Consider the following 22,547-nt stretch of genomic DNA (forward strand, 5'->3'; position numbering starts at 1 on the left):
CTACATCCAAAAAAAAGGGTGTTTTTTTTTTTGAAANGGACGAGGGTTGACGGGTGAGAAAAGCAATGATTAAAAAAATTCGATGATGGGACGATAATAGAATCAATTGTGGCTTCATCCAGTTTTCTTCAGAAAAAATGGACTTCAGGTCGTCGCTATGGAAAAAATTGTTGCCGCATATGTCAGTATTTTTTTTTAAAATAAATATGAATGCTACGTGGAGATGATATTGTGTGAACGCTTCTATATGCACGCTAAAGGTTATGAATGATTTATTATAAACGATTGATACATACATCACCAATTCAGTGATAGGCAAATACAATATGGTAAAGTTTCTAACTGCAAAAATAATATAAAGCAACCAGCATAATCTCGCAATTCGTTTGCATCTATTCGAATGAATTACAGCGCTGGGCAATTTAGCCACGTAGAGAATCCATATTTGCAGTCGGTTAGCCTATTTGCTAGGCATTACTTTCTCACATGTAAGGTAAAGGAACGGTTGCAACATTCGGTGGTTCTGAGCATTTCATTTTCACAATGAATGGTACAATGGAGCACGTTTTTTTAACCTAATTAACGGAAATACGACTATTTTACTGGAAACTTTTTTTAAAGTCTTCACAAAAAAATTAGCGGTACAAAAATCACTTGCATCGCTTACATTATTCATACAGATGATACTTATTTGCAAAGCTAGCGGGAATACGGTTGGCCGATGCAGCAAATGCACAATTAATTAACTGAAAATTTTCTGCCTGAACGTCGACAGTTTGATGCCTGTTTTATTTGTCCCAAGCTAATAATTGTTAGATTAAAAAAGTTACAAATGAATGTTCAATTAATGAAATTTTTAGCGATTGAGACGTGCGTATAATAAAAAATAACTGTAAATCACGGATAAAATGTGTCTAAGAATTAGAGGCACACAATAGTAAGGGTCATTGTTCCCGCAGCTATAAACACTTTTTTTTTCAGTACTAAAATTATACTCATGTATTTGACAATCATCTTAAAAGCCTTTTAAGTTCAACTGGCGACTAAGTCAACAGTCTATGGAATCATACCTAAAAATAAAGTAAATATTGACATCAAAAGTTTAGCTCTTCAGCTCGCTGGTGAGGAGAGACTGGAGTTCAGCCCTGGACGATTGCCAACAACATCCGCTTGTAGTCGCCAGAAGTGTCACCCTGCGGGAAAGAGGATTGTCATATGACCGCGACTTTCGTCTTATTTTACCACGTTATATTAATAATTCCAACGAATTAATTAGGAATTCAGTGTCAACGACAAAAATCAGAGGTTGTAACTATTTATTACCCAACTCTATTGGAAGCTGCACGGGTTTTACTCACTCTGATGTCGCTCTCAAGAGTGCGGCCGAAGACGCGTTGATATTCGTGCTTGATGTTGCCGAGATCAATCTCAGCTCTCGTGACGATGATGCGGATGAGAGTGTCATCCTGTACAGACGAGGCAGACGAAGTCATTATCGAAAAATTCATGCTTATGCCATGCAGGAACTTTCATAGGTTTCATGAAATGCAATACTAATTCTTGAAATTAGTATAAGTTATTCATTGGCTCATAGGAAAAGGCATTCACGCTATTTCACAAGTAGAATAATCAACTGAACATCGTAACAAATTACATTAATTGGAAATCCTATAGCTAACTGCCACCAGGAATTCTATTGTCGTTAAGGCGCTCCTCTTTTGAATCCTTACGGAACTTCCTCGCTATTACACGTTCCTACAGCGTAAAATAACTATCATTTTAGCACCGCCTTCAATCTATCACTAGTAATAATCAAATCACCTATTTCACGATGACAACTTATCCACTAGAACAATCAAAATAGATCTCAGAAATAAACGCATATGTATTACAAGTTACCTTCCGTAAAAAATATCTCTGCACATTATAAAGGAATGCTCCAATATAAATACTTACCTATGAATACTTCAATATAAATTAATTACAGCAAAAAAAAAAATACATTGAATTGAGCTACTCACTTTAGTTCCTAGACCCCTCATGGCGTCGTGCAGACACTTGGCAAAGAACTGGTGTCTGTTCTCAATGCACATGACCACGGCCAGCAGACCGGTCTTGATGTCTCCTGAGAACTCGCTCCTGATGGCGTCATGAAGACTCTTGCCCTGGAAAGTAAAGGCATTTATTTTAACACTCGATACAGTTAAAAGTATAGGCGCCTATTTAGACTCAAGACGCTATGGAGTTGACAGTGTGGGCTTTTATTTAGACCAGTTAAGACCGTAGATAATTAAAAGACAGTTAAAAGTATCGGCGCTTATCTAAACAACAGAAAAACTGAATGACAGTTTAAATTTATAATTTCAGTAGGGCCAATATGAAAGATATATGGCAAATAATTATATTGAAGCTTATGTTTGAGCGACAGTTGTTGAAAATTTCAATTCAAGAAGATAATAATTATAATACATGAGACAGGCTTTTACTTAACAATGTTTATGCTACATATATGACATTTTTTATGAATACTCAGTCAGTTACGTACCAAAAATATTCTGACGCTGGAATTGGTTCAGCAAAATCTAAGTTTTTTCCTACCTTAATTTTCTTGTACTCCTCGAGCACTGCGCGTAGCACAGGGAAGGAGTAGGAGGACAGAATCCTGTTGAACTCAACTTCGTCCGTGCCGAGCCTGCCCTCGCCTTTTGTACAATGTCGATCAGTAATTAGATCAAAACTAAATCAAATTGCTTCATTTCTATCATCAAATATGATATCTAATATTTCTAAAGCATAGCATAGCATTCTAAGACAATATATTGAACTGCCAAGATCCAACGAAAATCTATGGGTCATCAGAGCGAGAGCGATTCATCTATGACTAATTTCACAAGATAAAACCATTAAAGGTGAAACGATCTTGCTACAAACTGATTTAACATAATATAAAATAATATTATAAAGCATAATACAATAATAATATTGATATTCACTATAAAGAATTAGTCGCGCTAATCAAGCGAACATTACCTGCTCGATAGAGCTGCTGCGCGAGCTGCGGAGCCAGGCTCAGGTTGTGGTTCATCTCATCGCGGGCGCCCGCAGTCATAGACACGAGTAGACGACGGAAGTGCCCAGAAGTGTCCGCCTCCAAGTCTTTTTGTAATGGACGCCCGTATTTTCGGTGATACATCGCATTGATTTCGCTGTAATGAAGATTCAAAATTAACAATAAATCGATGCTTGTTCCTTGTTAGCTAGAGCATCCCACTTCTCTCCCATATCCGGAATTAGACACAGATCTCGAGTGCGGATATTAGTGTAGTTAGGTAGAAGTTCTTCATTTATACAATTTGATTGAAGACCAGAGTGTAGTTTTCATCGACAATTTTCTTGTTGCTTTTCTCAATAAGCCGAACGAAAAACAATAAGAAAACTGTTAATAAAAATTATGCTCTGGTCTTCAATCAAACCTGTATAAAGAGATCTCGAGTTGCACCACACCCCAGTGTTATAGCTAAATTTTTCAGTACTATCGATTAGCTTAAGCTTTAACTGACATAAAATTTTTGTTACTAATGCACGAGATTAGGTTTCACGAGTGCACTGCAATACACGAGTATTTAAAGTTTTAAAATAAGTTTTTTTTTTCATTAATTTCCAAGGTTGTTGCTGTGGTGTGGTGCCACAAGGAGAAAATGAGGTAAAAGCAAGAAGTGGCAAACATTTGCCACAGAGTATAAGGATAAAAAATAAGCAGGAAGAGACTAAATAGGCGCCATGAGTTTGATTAGGATTGTCATTGGGGTTTGGTTGTTAAAACTCGTCCTTTAAAAATGTAAGAATCGACTTGAGTTAAAAAACAACTAATATGATGTGAGCAAGCTATTCGTTACGCTGGACAGTAATTACGCTCTGAACTTTTCGCTCCGTGTTTGACGGTGTTATTTGCAACCAAATGATGTTATGGGCTAGTTACTGACGGCAGTCTGTATCCAAGGTTGATTGATGGCCTTACAGAAAGACGCTGGGCGTTGTATTCAGGGCTGATTAATTGTTGTTCAAAATTGGTGGTGCATGGCTGCGCTCCCAGCGTTTTCACACTCACCGATACGTACGCAGCGTTAATTTGTTAGCTAAATCTCTTCCGCACCGTTCCGGGTGAGAAAATAACTTAGAAAACGCATGAATAAACGGAAATTAAACATAATAAAGAGAACCGAAAATTGTAACCTTTTAACCTCGTTTTTAGCGCATTTTCTCATTTATGGAAAAAAGGCGCTATTGTGCTCGCCATGTCCGTCTGTCCGTCCGTCCGTCTGCGTTCTGTCCATCCGTGACTTCATGTATTCGTCGAAGAGAAAATGAGCTCTCTGTCACTCAATGCAGTGAATGCCGAGTTATATTTTTTATTAAAAATGTTACGGAAAAATTCACAAAACTGCGGGAGTAGGAAGAAAAATGTAAAAATTCAAAATATATTCGTTGAGGTAAACGAGCGGACGAGATATATCAGAATTCATTCAATGGCCAAATCCAATTTGCTTCAGCATGCAAGTGACACTAATTTTCAATATCATTTACGTCAAGCTCAGGGCATTCGCACGGCACGATAAACTTGAGTGTCAAATGCATGGCATAAAACAGATTGTTACCTCCATTATACGTACAATTAAGTTAGTTTACAATATAATACTAAACAGTCCACTATTTCTCTACATATTATTTTGTGCATACTGACCACCGCATAATGGCCCCCAGCGCTGCCTGACTGCTGATAAGAGGAAGTCGAGCCTGAAACAATATAAAAGATTATTAATTCAATTATTACACAGTTTCTTTTATGAATTTGATTCTTACAGTTACTTCTATGAATTATTTTATTATCGATTTGACAATAATGTTGCCGTGAATACTAATAATTTTTACCATCATATGCCAGTTGGAATTTTCGGCAGAATACGATATATACGATTAAACTTGATATAAAAATAATTACTTCTAAGGTTGCTTGCGAGTCTGAAACTATAAATATTTTATGCCTTTTAAAAAATGTCTTTTAATGATATTATAAAGTTTATTAACTTGCATTTTTAGTTTCGATTAAAGGACTAGAATTGAAATTTAACTTATACGAATGATTGATTTTTCATGATAAAAAAACTCACTCAGGGAGGGATAGCATCCAGTGGTAGCTGGAAATCCAGCAGCCGTAGAGGCTGTCATGGCATATGCCGGAGCTGACGGATATCCTGATGTGGCTGGATATGCAGGGGCACTGGCTGCTGCTGGAGGATATCCAGAAGTTGTGGGTGGATATCCAGGAGCTTGAGGATAACTAGGAGCAGGTGGATAACTAGGAGCCGGTGGATAGCTAGGAGCCGGAGGATAGCTGGGAGTAGGAGGATAACTAGGAGCAGGTGGATAACTAGGAGCCGGAGGATATCCAGGAGTAGGCGGATATCCAGGAGCAGCAGAGGGATATGAAGGTGGTGGTGGATATGCAGACGAGTTTGGCATGGGAGGATAAGCAGGATAGCCCGAATTTTGTGGATACCCGGATGCGGGCGGGTATTCAGGCGTGGGAGGATAAGGAGGGACTCCTCCAGGTGGCTGTGGATATCCAAGATTCGTTGGATAAACTGGCTGAGATGAGCCCGGGTACAGGGTTGTGATCGGGTTATATGACCCTGAGGGCTGGGCAAAACGGTGAAAACCCCTTAATTCAATTAATAACTTTAGCTCAGCAATCAATAGAATGATTCATCATTAAGTTAAAGCCTAATAATAACAATAGCATTAATAATAGATGTGTGATGAACGGAGATATCCTGAATGGGTTTCTATATAATGAATGGCTAAAGTAACAAAAATATGATCGTGATAGACACATGTCAGAGGTTTATTTTGATACTTTTTGCAGTAGTATTTCTAAATTTATTAATTTCATTTCTTGAAATACAATGAAAATTGTACTCTAAATAGGTACCAATCAATAGCATAGAATAATATTTTTAATTAGGTTTCAAATAATCTGGTATTTTTCGATGATAATCCGTAAATTTACACTCTAAATTTATACCATGTCTTCAATATTTTCGAAGCTTGAATTACGAGAACAATTTCAATGTCCATCATCAAGCATGGGTCACCAGATTTGAATTAGCAAACTACCGGATTTGTAAGGAAGTTGAAACTATTCTCGTAATTCAAGCTTTGATTTTAAATCTGTAACCATAATGCCCTATGTTTGTACTAACTTCATTTCAAAATTATTCAAGTGTTGCAAAACTCTTCCTCTACTTGATAATGAATGTAGTTGCATTCGAAAAGTCGTAAAATATAAGAAAATGTCCCTTGGAAACCTTTTTTTCAATTTTCAGGTCCTATCAAAAGCCTAATTCGCCGAATAGATAAAAACAATAATAAAATTGTCAATAAAAAATAATCTCTGGTCTTTAATGAAAGCTGCATTGTTCATTACCTATATCCGCACATACATCATCATCCGACAAGTAAATGAATGGCGTTCATGAATGGTATTCAAGGCTTACCTGTGTGAAGCCGAAACTCATTGTGTCGATGTCAAATTTTCACAACTTCAACTAAACGAAATTGACTGTAAAAGAAAAGAATTACACTGTACAAATTATAAGTGATGAACATAGCAATCACGATGCTGCGAACACTTCCATGAACAACTTCGATGCCAGTCCAGCTACCAGTTGTCTTTAATGCAGTTAGGGAAGGGCAAAGTATAGATGGATTTCTTAAAATTTTTTACGTTATTATTTTCAAGGATGGTGTATACATTTCATTGACATACAATAAGTAACAGCATTGCTGGAAGGCATTATGGAGATGCGGTAAATGCTTGCGATGGCGTTGTTTCAAAATTTCATCACAATTCATATTAAACAAAACCATTTATTTTCAAGACGCAACAAAAAAAAACATTTAAACTAATTCGTATAAACTAATTAACACAATAGGCATATCCTTCAAGAGTTCGGGATATCCTTCAAGAGTTCGGGATANCACTTGACGCTGCAGCTAGCTACAAGCGATCACTTGACACTGCAGCTGGCTACAGAGCGATCACTTGACACTGCAGCTGGCAACGCAGCCAGAGGTCTAATGAAGTTGTCGTACAAGAGGCATGAGAGTTGATGTAGAGAACGGCGTCATGAGGTCACGTGTATGTATGACGTCACTGAATGCAATTGACGCACGACTTGCCTCCGTGATACAAAGCTGTGAAGTAACGCGCCTGACTCATCGTGACGCAAGTATACCAAGACAATGAAACGTGTACGATAAAATTAGGCTTCAAGAAGCGTTAAGTTCTGCAAACTATCGTAGTAATAATACGACAATGAGAGATATTTTCGGGATGATCGTTAGTTAACCTATTGATGAAAATTTGGATATAAAGGATATAAAATATACAGTAGTCGTAGACTCGTAGTAAGTTCTTGTTTGCTGTTTTGCACGAATATGTGGTATATTTAATGCAATTTACTCCCCGGAGTGACCAGAGAATAAAATATGGTGTAAAACCGTAAACCTTTCTTACACAAACATCTTTCCCATTATCGTGATTCGGTCCCAGCACAGATTTGATCCCAATTCGTCACATCACATATATATTTGAAGGATGAAACAAACTTATAACATGACTATTCTTATCTTTCTGTGTGTGTGATCAAATTTAAAGAAATCTTACGTATTTCCACCAGCTGTCGAAATATCTGCAATGCAAGTTATTCCGATGAAAAATTGAACTTTTTACACCGAAAAATCACCAAATCGTTCACGAAGTTCAGAAAATGTGGATTTCTTGCTGGTCTGTTCGTGTAGTTGAACTATGTTGGATTTAAAATAGTAGTTCATTATACAACGTTTCTATGTTAATTAGTTTTCACCGACACTATATTTCCTTCAATTACTGTTCGTTCGAAATCAATTACTTCGTTCGTTCTAATTTAACTGCCTCGCTGGTTCAAATTAATATTTATTTATTCTTTATTAGATATTCTCCAATATCGACCTCCGTCAGTAATATAATCAGTACTTTTTCGTTTAATATTTAACGTATAAATGAAGAAACATTTCATGGAAATGTCTAACATTTTCATTACGTAATAAGCATTACGTGACCAACTGAATTTGAGATCCTGTCATTTACCTATTCATCTAGTGGCTGGATTTATAACTTGTTAAATGGATGGTCTCAGAAATTATCAAGCATTAATAAATTTTAGTTTACTAATAATACGAAAAAAACTTACGCGGTGTCGTAAATTTATATCTTCTAAACGGCACAATGTATTCACATGATAAGTTAATAAATTTCACCTTGCCTAAATGTTAATATTTTCCATAAAAGAATCCGAAGCGACATAAACATATAGTAAATATAATCCCATTTAATTTCATGCTACAATTGGGAAAGCGATGTAAAAATAGTTTTCTCTCGGCACTTCATGATATAGATTCGATCCCAGCATAGATGACGACGTAAGTAAACCGCCTTATTGCCTAACTAACGCCTTATCGTCTATGTATCTTCATAGTAATTACCGTTATCGTATCGTTCATAATAGAGTTGATGCAGGCGTTGTGATCAGAAATTCATCCTCGCTCAATTGCTAAAGAGAGATCTCAATTTTTTTAAGAAACAAATTTAATTATAAGTCTACAGCACCGTTGAAAGCTTGATTTCACCAGAGACGAATTCGCTGAAGTCCTATACGGTACTATAGAAATTTAGGGAATTCGTATCCTACTTCCCTAAATGAACACAGGATATGAATTTCCTTCATTTATGAAGGAATATAAGAAATTTCATCTATATAGAAATATAGGGAATTCCTATATATTATTCCTGTATGCCTATATATTCAACCTATATATTAAACAAGGAAACGTTATACAATGTAGCAATAAGGAGAAGTCGTCTATATGAGAATGAAGACAATTCCTATCTATTCTTATTTCTTACATGCGTAACTAAACAGCAAAAAGTTATAGCAATAAAGGGAATTCAATCTATATACAAACATAAGGAATTCCTATACATTCCGATAAGCCTAACCAAAAAGCGGTAAGTTATCTGCTGCGACCCTGACCCTCTGAAGACTAGGCAGTTCCTTCTCCAGACGCAAGGACAGAGTTGATAAACTGAAAGTTGTTCCAGCGCAACTATAAGCATTAGTTTTGTAGTTTCTTATTGATCCTTCAAGAATTTAATGTTAAATCATACATGATTACACCTAAACTATTTGATGTTATAAAATATAAATAATAAGAAAAACAACTTTAGCCAGGGCGCCAGCAAACGTTTCAACTGTGATAGTATAAAGGGGCGAGTTCAGTCTTCCATTCGATCACGGGCGAAGTCATAAGGTGATACGGGCATATTTTTAGTTTTTATCGAAAACTGAAGTAGAATTTAATATAGAGATTCGTGAAACTCTCGCAGTGCTGCGTACATACGATTAATAAGATCCCAAGTACTGAGAGTAGTCGTTTTCTGTTAAATTCTGTATACTTCTCACAAAGAAAATTGTTGAAGGATAGACCGTCTCAATTCATACCTAACCTATATTTTTTCGCGTAGGTAGGTACTCCGAAAAAAGTTAGAAATAAGCATTATCAATAAAATTCCTCACGATCGAACTTGGCCACCTCGTGACAAATACAATATTTAGCTTAGTACTGATATTCATATTTATTACGAATTCTAGTCAAAATTTCCACAAGCGACGATCAAACATGTTTAAATTAACACAAATCAGAACACCAAATGTGAAGATGAGATGTGCGTGACCAATCATTAAAAATTCTCCTAAATAGCAGCTATTGCATGAACTAGGCAATGCCAAACAAAAACCATTCTTGTACCGTTGTAGGTGCCATAGAATTCAGCTTTCAAGAATTTATTTTATATCGCAAGTTTGAGCTCTAGGCCACAAACTATCAAGGAAATCATTCATAGTAACAATCTATATTGCAAAAGAAGTAGTAAGCAACCAAGTTGTACAGAGTGCTTAAGTCAGGCACAATAAAATCATTTAGCCTACTTGTGAGAAAAATCCTCACCGCAGATGGTTTTATCAATAAATTCTACATAAAAGTTGAAGAAGATGTGTTATAAGAACAACTTTTCCACCGTTACATGTTAATTTCAGTGCCTGATACTGATAGGAGGTTTAAACAAACAGATAAGGTGTGGCGCACTATCTCTGGTCACAGCAAGTTGCAAGAGAGCCACTACCGCACTACGTTTGATCACCTGTGACTGGTGCCAAGTTAAATAAATACATTTAAAATTAGCTCATTCGCATGTTGAATAATCCAGGTCTATAGTAATGAACGATTACTGAGCATATGAGATTACCTGCAAATCAAGTCGCCTTGAGAGAGAACAAACTCCCTTATCAAAACATTGACGAGAACGAGCGAACACCACACACCACAAGCACACGTTGTGTCAACTACAGTACTACACTCGAGTGACTACTGACTAGTGACTACACGTACAGCTGCAGCCTGCAGGGCCCGTAGCTCGTAATCAGCACAGGCTGCCAAGTGATCGAAATAACTCGCCTGCATATAAATACAGAGACGCGCCCTCTAGTGGTTGAATATTCAAACCTTAGCTGTGTTATTGCCAGAGCTTGGAAACCTTGGAAAAATATTAATCAAAATTTTTCTCCTGTTTTCACAAGTATCCCATCCTTTTCTTGTGGTCAAATATTATGTTTTATGCAGAGCTGGGCAGCGCTACTTTGAAATGTAGCGGCCGCTACCGCTACATGCTCTAAATGTAGCGGGCGCTACCGCTACCGCTACAATTGCTTAAATGTAACGCCGCTACCGCTACCGCTACATGTAGCGCGCCATGCCCACCTCTTGTTTTATGTATGGAATAAAAAACGTGAATTCGTCATATATATTTGAATAGTGAAACATACGTACAGCATGAACATTCCTATTTTTATTTTTGGTGTGATTAAATTGAAACAAATATTGCGTATTTCCACCAGCTGTCAAAATATCTTCGATGCGAACCATTCCGATGAAAATTTGAACTTTTTTCAGAGAAAAATCCTCAAATCCTACAAGAAGTTCATAAAATCTGGATTTCTTGATGAAGTAATGTAAAAATAGTTTTCTCTCGGCACTTCATTACGTAGATTCGATCCAAGCACAGATAACGACGTAAGTAAATCGCCTTATTGCCTAACAAACGTCTTATCATCTATGTATCTTTATACTAATTACCGTTACAGTCGTTCGTTCAAATTTAATTGCCTCGCTCGTTCAAATTAAAATGTATTTGTTCTTTATTATAAATAAAATAATAAATTAAATTTAACTACGTAAAATCAATTCATTAATCTAAAGCATCAACAGGTAGCCGTGTACTACAGATCAATGATGGCTAGAATTCAACTTAAGGAACTAATATACAAAAACATATATAAAGTATTTCCTCCAATATCGACCATTGTCAGTAATATTGCGTACTTTCTTTTTTGAAATATCAAACGCATAAATCAAATAACATTTCATGGATATGTATAACGATTTTATTACGCGACCAACAGAATTTGAGATCCTGTCATTTACCTAATCATCTAGTGGCTGGATTTCTAATTCGTTAAATAGATGGTGTCTGAAATTATCGAGAACTAATCAGTAATCAATTATCCAGCATCAGTTTACTAATAAAACAAATGAAAACTTACGCAGTGTTGTAAATTTATATCTTCTATGCGACACACAGTATTCACTCATAAGCTAATACGTATCACCTTGCCTAAATATTGATATTTACCTTCACAGAATCCGAAGCAACTTAAACATATTATAGTAAAATATAATTAAGTAATTTCATGCTATAATTGGTAAGCAATGTAAAAATAGTTTTCTCTCGGCACTTCATTAGGTTGTTCCGCAGGTATTACTGATCAAGGCGAATAAATAGAGTATAAAAGAAATGCTTATCAATCGATCGCGAATTTTTCCAACTTATATTCGAAGTAGTAATTTCATACGTTCAGAATAAGCTATTCATTCCCATCTGAATATTGCATATCGTTAAATTTTATCATGAAACTTTTAGCAAAATGTAGTGTACGCTGTTTTTCAATTCAGAATTATGCATATTGGCAATTATTTCACAAGTGGTCTCTTCCTTGGAACATAACAATATAACATTGATTGATCAGAGCGAAGGTTGGTACAATTTGGCGAGTGTTGAATCAAATTACAAGATTTCGCTTCATGTTCCGAAAGGTCGCATCCTACTGAAATATCCAACACTTCGTCTGGGCATGGAAATGAACATGACACCCCAGTTAGGATATATGTAATCGAACATCCGTGCATAACCCCGTGGCATGCCTATACGAGCTCCAATTACCTCCTTATTAAAGGATTCGGGTGCTTCATTTCCTAAGGAATATTTGGCACCGCATCACAATGACGATTCTATTCTGTACTACTTTCGCTAAATAGTGCTAAAATTATATTCTGATCCCAACTGACGGGACAGACTTCAGTGGAGATGTGTATGTGCCATTATTGTGCCCGACTCGTGACGTTCATCGTACTTTATTTACCCTATAGGTTTCATCATCGAGATTATCCGTTTTCACGTTTTAGTTGTAGTCCTGCATACCAAGTTAGCGAATGCTCGCCAAGGATTTTTCATTAGAGTAATACCCTCTAGTATGGTGCAGGACTCCTTTACCTATTCAATTGATTTATTTTCATAACATCCGCATTCTCAAACCCTGTATAATATTTGTATTGCGTGCATACAGAAAGAGGCGCTCATATCAGGCTGGTCGTGACGCGAGCAGAGATCGACTTAGGCACCATCAAGCAAGAGTGTGAAAAGCGCTAAGGCGAGTCCATCGGCAGCCACATTAAGGTGAGGTAGGTGCAAACACAAAATCGTTGCCCAACATGCGACATTTTGAATACAGTTCATTTGGAGATTGACGCATTTAAACATTCATTTCGCTGTCCCAACTTATTGTAATCCTAGATCAATTGTATTATTATTGTAACGTATATGCGTTTTGCGAAGGTTTTCAATACGCGATTTTCGTTTCATATTTTTATAAAATCACTTTTTGTAAGAAAAATAATAAACAAAGTGAAAAAATGGTAAAATAAAATTTGTATTGCACATGAGGTATGACCGAGAAGTAAAATCATTTATTTTGAACATAGTATACGATTGAAATCAAGTATGCATGCATGGCCCCACTGATGTTCAGAATTAAAATACACGTCCCAAATATATTTCTCTGTTCACTCTAGAGCCAACACCGGAACTGAAACTTTAGGTGCTTATAAAACTGAACTAAAGTAAAATATCGGTGACACACATGCTTCAGGCGAACGAAATTTTCAAGAAAATTGCATTTGAGAACCAGGAATGTAACATTGATGAACTCTTTATCGAGCACTCTAGATATGAACGTTATAGGAGGAATATCGAGGCAAAATAGCTGCAGTAAACTTGTTGATTTGGGTACAATCTAAGCAGCTAATCTTCGTTTATTCTTCTATTCGAAAAAGTATACAAAGCTTTGTCCCAACTAGCAATAAAAATCGAGATAAACACGTGAAATCCAAAGCAATGAGAAGTTCCGGGAAAAATTGGTGCTTTACTATTTCCTAAAACCTTCTGTTACTCAATGGGACATGACAAGACGAAACAAGATATACCCAGCTAGCAATATAGGCATTAAATATAGTTCAAACATTTTTGGAACAACAAGGTGTCAGATTTCAAATTACGAAGTATTTTTTTTTTTTATTTTAGATACTAACAACATCGACGGCAGATGATTTGTCATTACCCAAAGAGTACCCATTTGTCAGAGTTACCCATTTGTCATTACCCATACTATTCAACAGAAAGTTTTAGCAAGACGAGTTTCCAACTTCCAACTTCATCAATTTTCATTACAATCAAACTCTTTTTCAAGTATTTTTCAACCATTAATGATTTAGAGATGGTCTCGTGAATGAAACGTGAAAATGGGTTGGCTGATATGCGAAATAATTATAATTATTACACATTTGAGCGAACCCACTTAACGTTCAGTTTGTTATAAATATGACTATCGAATTTCACTACTATTATTTCGGTTGCGGAACAATCGAAATAATAGTAACCCTGGCATGTGTCTACACCAACCATAATCTTGTTGGCGAACAGCGTTTGGTTGGTGTAAAGTGGTTCTAGATCGCTGATGGGTAGCCATTGCTTATTTGCTAACGCAATTCCACTGTCCCGTGCAGAGAGACATTACTGGAGACTACAATAAGTTGCCCATCGTCTTGGCTGACGGTTAAGTTCTGATTGGATGCTATCCAAGAAAATAGCGGATGCTAATTGAAGGTGTGAAGAGAGGGAGTGAGTCAACGGGTGAGCAAATAATGGTTAACAATATCCAAACGGGCAGACATTGATAGAAGCAGCGTCCCGCTCTTCTGTTTTATAATCTGGTCTTTTTGTCATTGCATAAAAGAATTTGCTGCTGAATGTGTCCTATGAAAAGTTTTTTGATGAAGTATGAAGGCTACGTTGAGAAGATCTTGTGTGAACGGCATATGTACGCGAGTGGTGTGATTGATTGATTCGTTTAGAAAATTATTTAATATGGTTATAGATCCGTTGCATGAAGTATTCGAATTAACCAATAAAATTATGCATTACTTTTTCAAGCTCATTTTTCAGCTATCGATTGAATTCTATCGCTGGACTATTAGGCAAAGTACCATAATTTGTAACATTAAGTTTGTTTGGCTTACTGTCAATTCATTTCACTTTCCTACATGCAAAAGTATGGATGTAGTTTGAATGTTTGAAACGCTAATCTGCATGGAGCATGTTATGTTTTCAAACAAAATTTTCAATAAACCTAGTTGATATTTTAGAACTTTTGCAAGGAAATAATAACTGAACTTTTTCTATTTTTAAGTATCGTGGTTTTTGAATGGTATTCCACACAAGCATAACTTCACCTTCGGATGTGGCAAATACAGCTCGAGCTATTAATTGCAAGAAATGCGGATCAGTAAGAAGCTAACCTCTCGCTGCATAAAATAACCTGTTCCTTCACTTCTCTGATCAAAGCTTATAAATGTTAAATAGTAGTTAGTATAATCAGGTACAAAAATCATGTCTATTACTTTAAAGCATTCCAAATTGTACATAATATTCTGAATATTTTACACTGATTCCATACGCTTGTGGAAAATAAATCGGCAGATTACGCAGCAGAGGCACAAGTATGTGGAATTTTGAGTTCAACCTCAAATATCTGACTGAGCTAATCGTATAAATGTAAATCATTATCATATACGTATAGATGTAAACCATTATCATTGTCAATCATAAACAGAATCATTATCTCGCGTATGAACGTCAACAGCTTGACGGGATATGACTGAACATCGCAGGCTATTCATGCGAGTAAAAGATTTGTACGTGAAACGAAATGGTAAGCAACAGCAGCATGCGCATGATAAGAACTTTTCAGTGTGAACATCACATTTAAAATGTTTATAAATGATATATTCACACACGAGTGAGGTCAGTGTATCAAGCTGCTCATACAGCTTGATACACTCCTGCGGTGTTTTTCCACAAACATCGACAAATAAAATTGTCTCAAAATCATACTCTTATATGTGGTAATAATTTCAAAAAATCTTCTAAATTCACCTGGTGATTATGTTAACAGTTGGCGTGTGCGTCTATGGAATACAACTAAAATATTGACCTCAAAAGTTATGCATTTCCATTCGTTGCCTTATACTATGGGGCCATGGGGGAGTTCAGTAATTGCTGAAGGCCAGCAGCATCTGCCTGTAGGCGCCAAAAGTGTAATTCTGAAGGCAAGAGAATTCTTTAGTCATAAATCATTCATAATTCATCTTAATAAGGAGATCATAAGTTTCACAATAATGAGATAATTTTAACCCTCTACCGTCTGACATGAGTAACCGGAGCAATATTGTTAGACAAGCCTACTTCCCAAAAAAGATACGTTGCTAGTGCTCACAATATGACTTGCACTGATGGTTGCCACCACGTACAACTTTACTATGTTCTCTGTTGCGTACAAACGTCCTCAGGTTGCTACACTCAATAGTTTACGTATAATTTAAGTTGAAAGTTATGTTCCCGGAGAGTGACATACGGCGGTAGAGGGTTAAAATGTTCTCTGTTGCGTACAAACGTCCTCAGGTTGCTACACTCAATAGTTTACGTATAATTTAAGTTGAAAGTTATGTTCCCGGAGGTAGAGGGTTAATAAGTAATATTGATTATTTCACCGGAATACGTTTCAGGATTTGAGCGTCAACGACAAATTATAAGGCTCACCATCACCCACCACAGTTCGAAGCGCTATTGGTTTATACTCGTATTTATTATACTCACTCCGATGTCGCTCTCAAGAGTGTGGCCGAAGACGCGTTGATATTCGTGCTTGATGTTGCCGAGATCAATCTCAGCTCTCGTGAAGATGATGCGGTTGAGAGTGTTCTATGTGCGACGAGGTAGCCGAAGTTATAAGAAGTACAATAATTGTTTGGAATTAGTATCATTTGTTATTCTTAGGTTTATGGCTAAAGGCTTTTCATGCTATTGGCATCAACTTGAAATGATTCCGAAAAACGAATCCGCATTAACCAAAATTCATGATCTGAATCAACTGAACACGGCGACAAATTACTTCAATTGGAAGTCCTAAACCTAACTGCAGGTAAGTAAATGCATGGTTGAACTAGTATAAGGTTGACCCGTGAGATGCTCATTTATGCGAATGTAGCGTGTTGTTCGCCTGTGACGTCACTGATCTCAGTGACGTCACGGGCATTAACCAATCACCGAAATGCGATCAAACCAGTCAACCAATCCGTCATGGGAATGACGGGATTGTTTACGTTTCTCGATCTCAGTGACGTCACGGGCATTAACCAATCACCGAAATGCGATCAAACCAGTCAACCAATCCGTCGTGGGAATGACGGGTTTGTTTACGTTTCTCGGTCTCAGTGGCGTAACAAGAAAGCTGAACTGAAAGACGGCAATCTTCGTGGGTCACCCTCAAATAGTTCAACCATGAGTAAATGCATTGTCTGTAAGTTACGGCTCTTCCAGATCCTGGAAAGGGGAAATTCTTACCTTCAATAATCCATCACCAATAATAATCAAGCCAAATATTTTACTGTGACAACTTATTTAAGAATATTCGAAATAGATCTCAACGAAAGGCGCCCATAAATTGTAAATTGCCTACCGCATAAAAATATTTTCGCGCAGTGTTAAGCTTTATTAGAAATAAATCAGAGTAAAAACAAATAAATTGAATTAGAGCAACTTACTCCATCTTGGGCCCTCATGGCATTGTGCAGACGCTTGGCAAAGAACTGGTGTCGGTTCTCAATGCACATGACCACGGCCAGCAGGCCGGTCTTGATGTTTCCTGAGAACTCGCTCCTGATGGCATCATGCAGACTCATGCCCTGGAAATTAGCAGCAGTTGTTTGAATATTCGACACTTAAAAATTTGAACATTCGATTCTTAAAGATTTGAATATTCGAAACTTAAAAGACAGCTAAAATAATCGACGCCTATTTAGACCCTTGCCACTTGAGACAGTTGAACTTGTTACTGATGTCAGTGCCATTAAAAAGAATATGACGAAGAATTCTGTTGTAAATTGTTTTTGAGCGACAACATTTGCAATTTAAAAAAATTGCGATGAAAGAATTAACCTAGCTTTTCATTAGCAATGTTTATATTGTATGTATGCAAGCTCATAGGTTACTACATTTCAATATGTGATACACAGGAGACCGCTTCTTGGCGGATGCAACGCCCATTGTCGACGCTAGTACATGAAGAGTACGAACAAGAAACTCTATATTGAAAATCAGAAACGAGGAAGACGCTAACTATGTCGTTCTTTTACAACGTTGTTCTTTTCCTATTTACTTGAAATATTCTGATAATCCTACACATACAGTGCTACAATTGTATCATTTAAAAAAATATTTACTCATTTACGTGCCTTAAGGTAGAGAAAATATTCTGTCGATGAATTGGTTCAGCAAAATTTATGTTTTTTCCTACCTTAATTTTCTTGTACTCCTCGAGCACGGCGCGTAGCACAGTGAAGGAGTGTGAGGAAAAGATCCTGCTGAACTCGGCTTCGTCCAACGACTCATCTTCGTTTTGAATAGAATCGATTTGTGATCAGTTTAAAATGAAGTCAAATTCTATAATTTCTATTATCAAACTTGACTTGCGTATTATTTTTAAGGCTAGGCAAATCCTTTGATGACTATATTTATGAATGTCATAAACCACCGATAATTTAGGGCTTGACCTGAACGACAGCGATTTCTTTATGACTAATTTCATGAGATAAATCATCAAACGGGAAATGATCTTGCTACGAACTGATTGAACTTGATAAAAAACAAAGATACATCATACATGGAATCAAATACGACGGAAAAAGGCATTTGATAATTAATAATCTTAAACCCACAACCATAATATTAATATAACGTAGCATACTATAAAAAATATAATAATAAAATAATATTCTATTTGGACCAGATAACATTTGTTATACATAATGATATTAAATATATAATAAAAAGTCTCATTAGACTACCTGCTTGATTTCACTACCTGCTTGGTGGAGCTTATTTGCCAGTATCATCGTTAGGCTCAGGTTGTAGTTCTTCTCAACGTTGTTGATGATGGACACAAGCAGACGACGAAAGGGTCCTGACGTGGCAGCCCCCAGGTCATGTTGCAACGGACGCTCGTATATTTGATTATAGGCGGAGTTGATTTGTCTGTAATGCGGATGACTCAAATAACACCAACCTAAAGCTGCTTTCATGTAGACTAAAGAATCCCACTACTTTCTCTTCACTTTAATTAGACAGATCTGGAGTTCCACAACACCAAATGACATGGCTGAGTATTTTAGGTTATAGCCTAAACTATTGCATATAAGATTGCTGCTTTTCACGCCCAACTATGTTCATTGGTATGGTATGAACACGGAGGAATTCTATTCCAGCAGATTCAGGTGTGCACGCCAGACATTCCTACGCATGAAATAAGTTTCTCCAGAACCAGCAGCCATACTTTATATCTGTCAATGCTAACAGACAACGACACGCCTGTCTCCTCAAGCATAGCAACAATATCATGGTAGTGGTGATACGGTGCTTCTGGGACAGAGAGTACAAAAAAGAAAGAGGTGGCGTAGAGTAGCCAGAAAGAGGGAAGAGAGATGGAAAACAACAGGAAGAGGTGAATCATGGGCGTTTTGCAGGATTAGGCTTGCTTTAAGAAATTGGGGCTAGGTTGTCAAAATTCATCCTCTTTTACCAATATAAGAGCTTATTTGGGTCGAATAAAAGGAATCACTAACTGGATTTCCATGTCGTTGCGAGTGCACAGGATTTCGACCAATGTGGTCTCATTGGTTCCGGGCCACTGGATCGCGTCAAAGAGATGGTAGGCCAGTAGCACAGCTGTAGGGGTCAAAACAGCGCGCAAAACGATCTTGAACGCAGGCTCAATATTTTGCTCCTCCAGTACCGCGATCAAATCCTGAAGAAAGATAGGTACTAGTTTTGTTGGTGTTACTAAGCTTTTATATAAATTCACGAATTTGATAGCAACATCGAACGGCTAAAAAATACTGTAATTTTTCTCCGAAATATTCACGTTTCTGAATGCAGCTTGGAAAATGATGCGGAAGAATACAAAATCTCATTTTCTTTTGTCTTCAGAAATGTAAGAAATCGGCTAGTTAATTATAATGAACTTCTTACCCTGTGCAAAGCTCCTCTGCCAAACGAAATAATTCCCTGGCGATGGTCGCTGGTCCTGTTGGCGAGGATATTGATGATGGAGGCTTCGTCGGGGGGGGGAAAACTTCTCATCAGCGTGAGCGCGTCACATGTGGGGTTGTGCCCCAGTGTCATGATGGTCGGTTGGTCCTGGAAATAGGATTAAATTTAAGTCATCAACAACTAAAATACAGTACAAAAATATCCATTATTGATAGCTTTTCAACACTAGCCGATACGAACGCGGCGTTTCTTTAACAACTCTGCCGCACTGTTCCCATTTACAAAATACTAAATGAAAATAACTCGTAACTAAATGAAAACTAAAAATAAGAACATGAACCGAAAATTTTAGCCTTCTCAACACGCTTTTTTTTAAATTACAGGAAGTTTGGGATATCGCAGCAGTTAAGAATATAGTTTAAAATTTTACAATTAACTTTCATGAGTAAATGAACGAACGAGGCATTTCAAGTTTCAATGGCCAAATCAGATTTGCTTTGGGCGACGCATTTATTTTCTAATGTCATTTACGTCTAGCGTCGTGTATTCTCATTGTAGCGGACCAATTTTTGGCCGCTTTGTTAGTTTCGAGTCGCCGCAGTTCTCCGACTATGACTGAAAATGAAAAGTATAAGATCGCATCTTTCGTAGGGAGCGCACCCCGGAGGCCAGCTTTGCCAAACTTCACACTTAGTTCATATTCCTTTCCATAGGTAAGAACGCTAGAGTGCATCACGGCCTATGAAGTCAAGTGCTCAAAGCCATGGCGCCGGATGTCCACAGCCACAAAATAAGCTTGCCAAAGGTAAACACGGCCATACTGCATCTGGCCAAACCTCCTCTGGCCTAACCTCTTCAGGCCTAACCTATACGAGCTGCAACCTTTCTCCACCCAAAACAAACCTGAGCGGACCTAACCTAACCTCACTGGCTGCAAGAAGTTAGAAAGGCGGTCCAAGTGTGCTGGTAGAGCCAGTCATTGGCTGCAAGAAGGTTGTGAGCAGGGACAGCATGAATAGGCTAGGCCAGAAGAGGTTAGGCCGGAGTAGGTACAGCCAGATGGACAACTGCCTGCTTATGAGCTAGCACGCTTAAGCATTGGCTGAAGACCTACGACGCTATTATCTTTCGGCAGTGTGCCGCTTGTTTGGATTACGGAGTTTAAGCGTAGTCTGCGGCTTCTAGTTCCGAGGCTGAGTAAAGTTAATGCATGGTGAAGCTAGGCGTTGGCTCCAGGGCTTATTTAAGAGTAAAATTAGTGGCCTACTGTTGCGCTCCCTTTCGTAGGATATGGGGATCATTAGTCTGTGGCTGGGCTGTGAACTCTTGTCATTGACCGTTTGTTAGCATTTACGCATGCTGTAATTGTATTTCTATTACCATGACCATTGTTTAAGCTCCTTATAATCAAAGGATTACGTAAATACGTTACGTGTCCCTTTACTATTTCGCACTCTGTAATTCCACAACCTCGTATGTTAGGGCCCGCGGGCAGATACCATCGATATTTGAATGTAGTTAGTCGTCCCGCTACATCATTGCATAATAAACGTCAGAATGATATTTTAGGAGATAAAACTAAGTGTTACCCCCGTCATACCATTTGAACGCATGTTTTGATGATTTGATGATCGCACGTGATATACGTGCAAATGCGTTTATTTGTTTCGTTTAAATATATGTATATTCACCGAGATTGTTACCATTCAACGTTAGATTTGAAACCACTTCTTATCTTAATATTATCTATCTTTCATAAATTAATGATATAAAATAGAGCACGATTTGAAGATAATGTCAAACTTCATCTCTATCAAGAAATTTCGTTCAGCTCGTTTAGATGACATATAAGAAAATTATTATTAAAAACAATCTCAAGGCTTCAAACAAACTTGCATGTTATTTTTTGCATACTGACATCCGCATTGTGGCCCTCTGCGCTGCTCGACTGATAAGAAGAAGTCGTGCCTGAAACAGTACAAACTAATTATTATTTTTAACTCAGTTTTTTTCTATACATTATTTTGATATCAACTTGAGAATTTAATTCTGCCGTCAATACAACTAATTATCACAGCAATGTGCCAGTTAGCGTTGTCGTTGTCGACGAAATAAGATATGATTAATAGTCAAGATATTTATAATTACTTTTACGGTTGATGCTGGTTTAAAAATATACCCATTGTCATATTTCTTCGCCTTAATAGATGTGTCTTAGTCTTAACTCCGTAAGGATAATGGCACCATCAGAGATACATATTTTGTCACCACGCATGACTTAATAAAGTTTAGTAATTCGTATGTTTTAATTAATTAAAACATACGAATTTAATTTAATTAATATTAAATTTTAATGACGAGTTAATTTTTCGTTCTGTTTATGTACGGTAAAAAACTCTCTGAAGGAGGAACAGAGTTTCTATAGTGACGTTTTTCCGGACAAATTCCGAGATTTAGTTTTGTATCGATTGCGCTGGTTAGCGAAACTTTATGATGGCGGTATAAAATTAAGTTTTCAAGTGAAATTACGTAAGCCTGGTGACACTGACTTTCATGATTAGTTAAAATAATAGCAGAGTTTCAACAGCACATCATGCAGTCACGCATTACACTTAGA

At 37.1% G+C, this 22,547-nt stretch overlaps 1 protein-coding gene across 1 annotated transcript; it reads right to left on the minus strand.

Moving 5' to 3' along the window:
• Positions 1 to 513: 513 nt before the first annotated feature.
• LOC108669525 (annexin-B12-like) lies at positions 514 to 21,894 on the minus strand. The gene is made up of 8 exons (XM_018156874.2): positions 21,849 to 21,894; positions 19,910 to 20,077; positions 19,504 to 19,685; positions 18,747 to 18,916; positions 18,180 to 18,274; positions 2,022 to 2,165; positions 1,359 to 1,466; positions 514 to 1,193 (listed from the first exon to the last, which is right to left on the minus strand). Exons 2-8 carry the CDS (start codon positions 20,060 to 20,062, stop codon positions 1,140 to 1,142), a joined length of 906 nt encoding a protein of 301 aa, XP_018012363.2. The 5' UTR covers positions 20,063 to 20,077; positions 21,849 to 21,894; the 3' UTR covers positions 514 to 1,139.
• Between the last annotated feature and the right edge of the window lie 653 nt (positions 21,895 to 22,547).

The sequence above is a fragment of the Hyalella azteca genome, unplaced genomic scaffold (assembly GCF_000764305.2).
Source record: "Hyalella azteca isolate HAZT.00-mixed unplaced genomic scaffold, Hazt_2.0.2 contig17213, whole genome shotgun sequence".
Lineage (NCBI taxonomy): Eukaryota > Metazoa > Arthropoda > Malacostraca > Amphipoda > Hyalellidae > Hyalella > Hyalella azteca.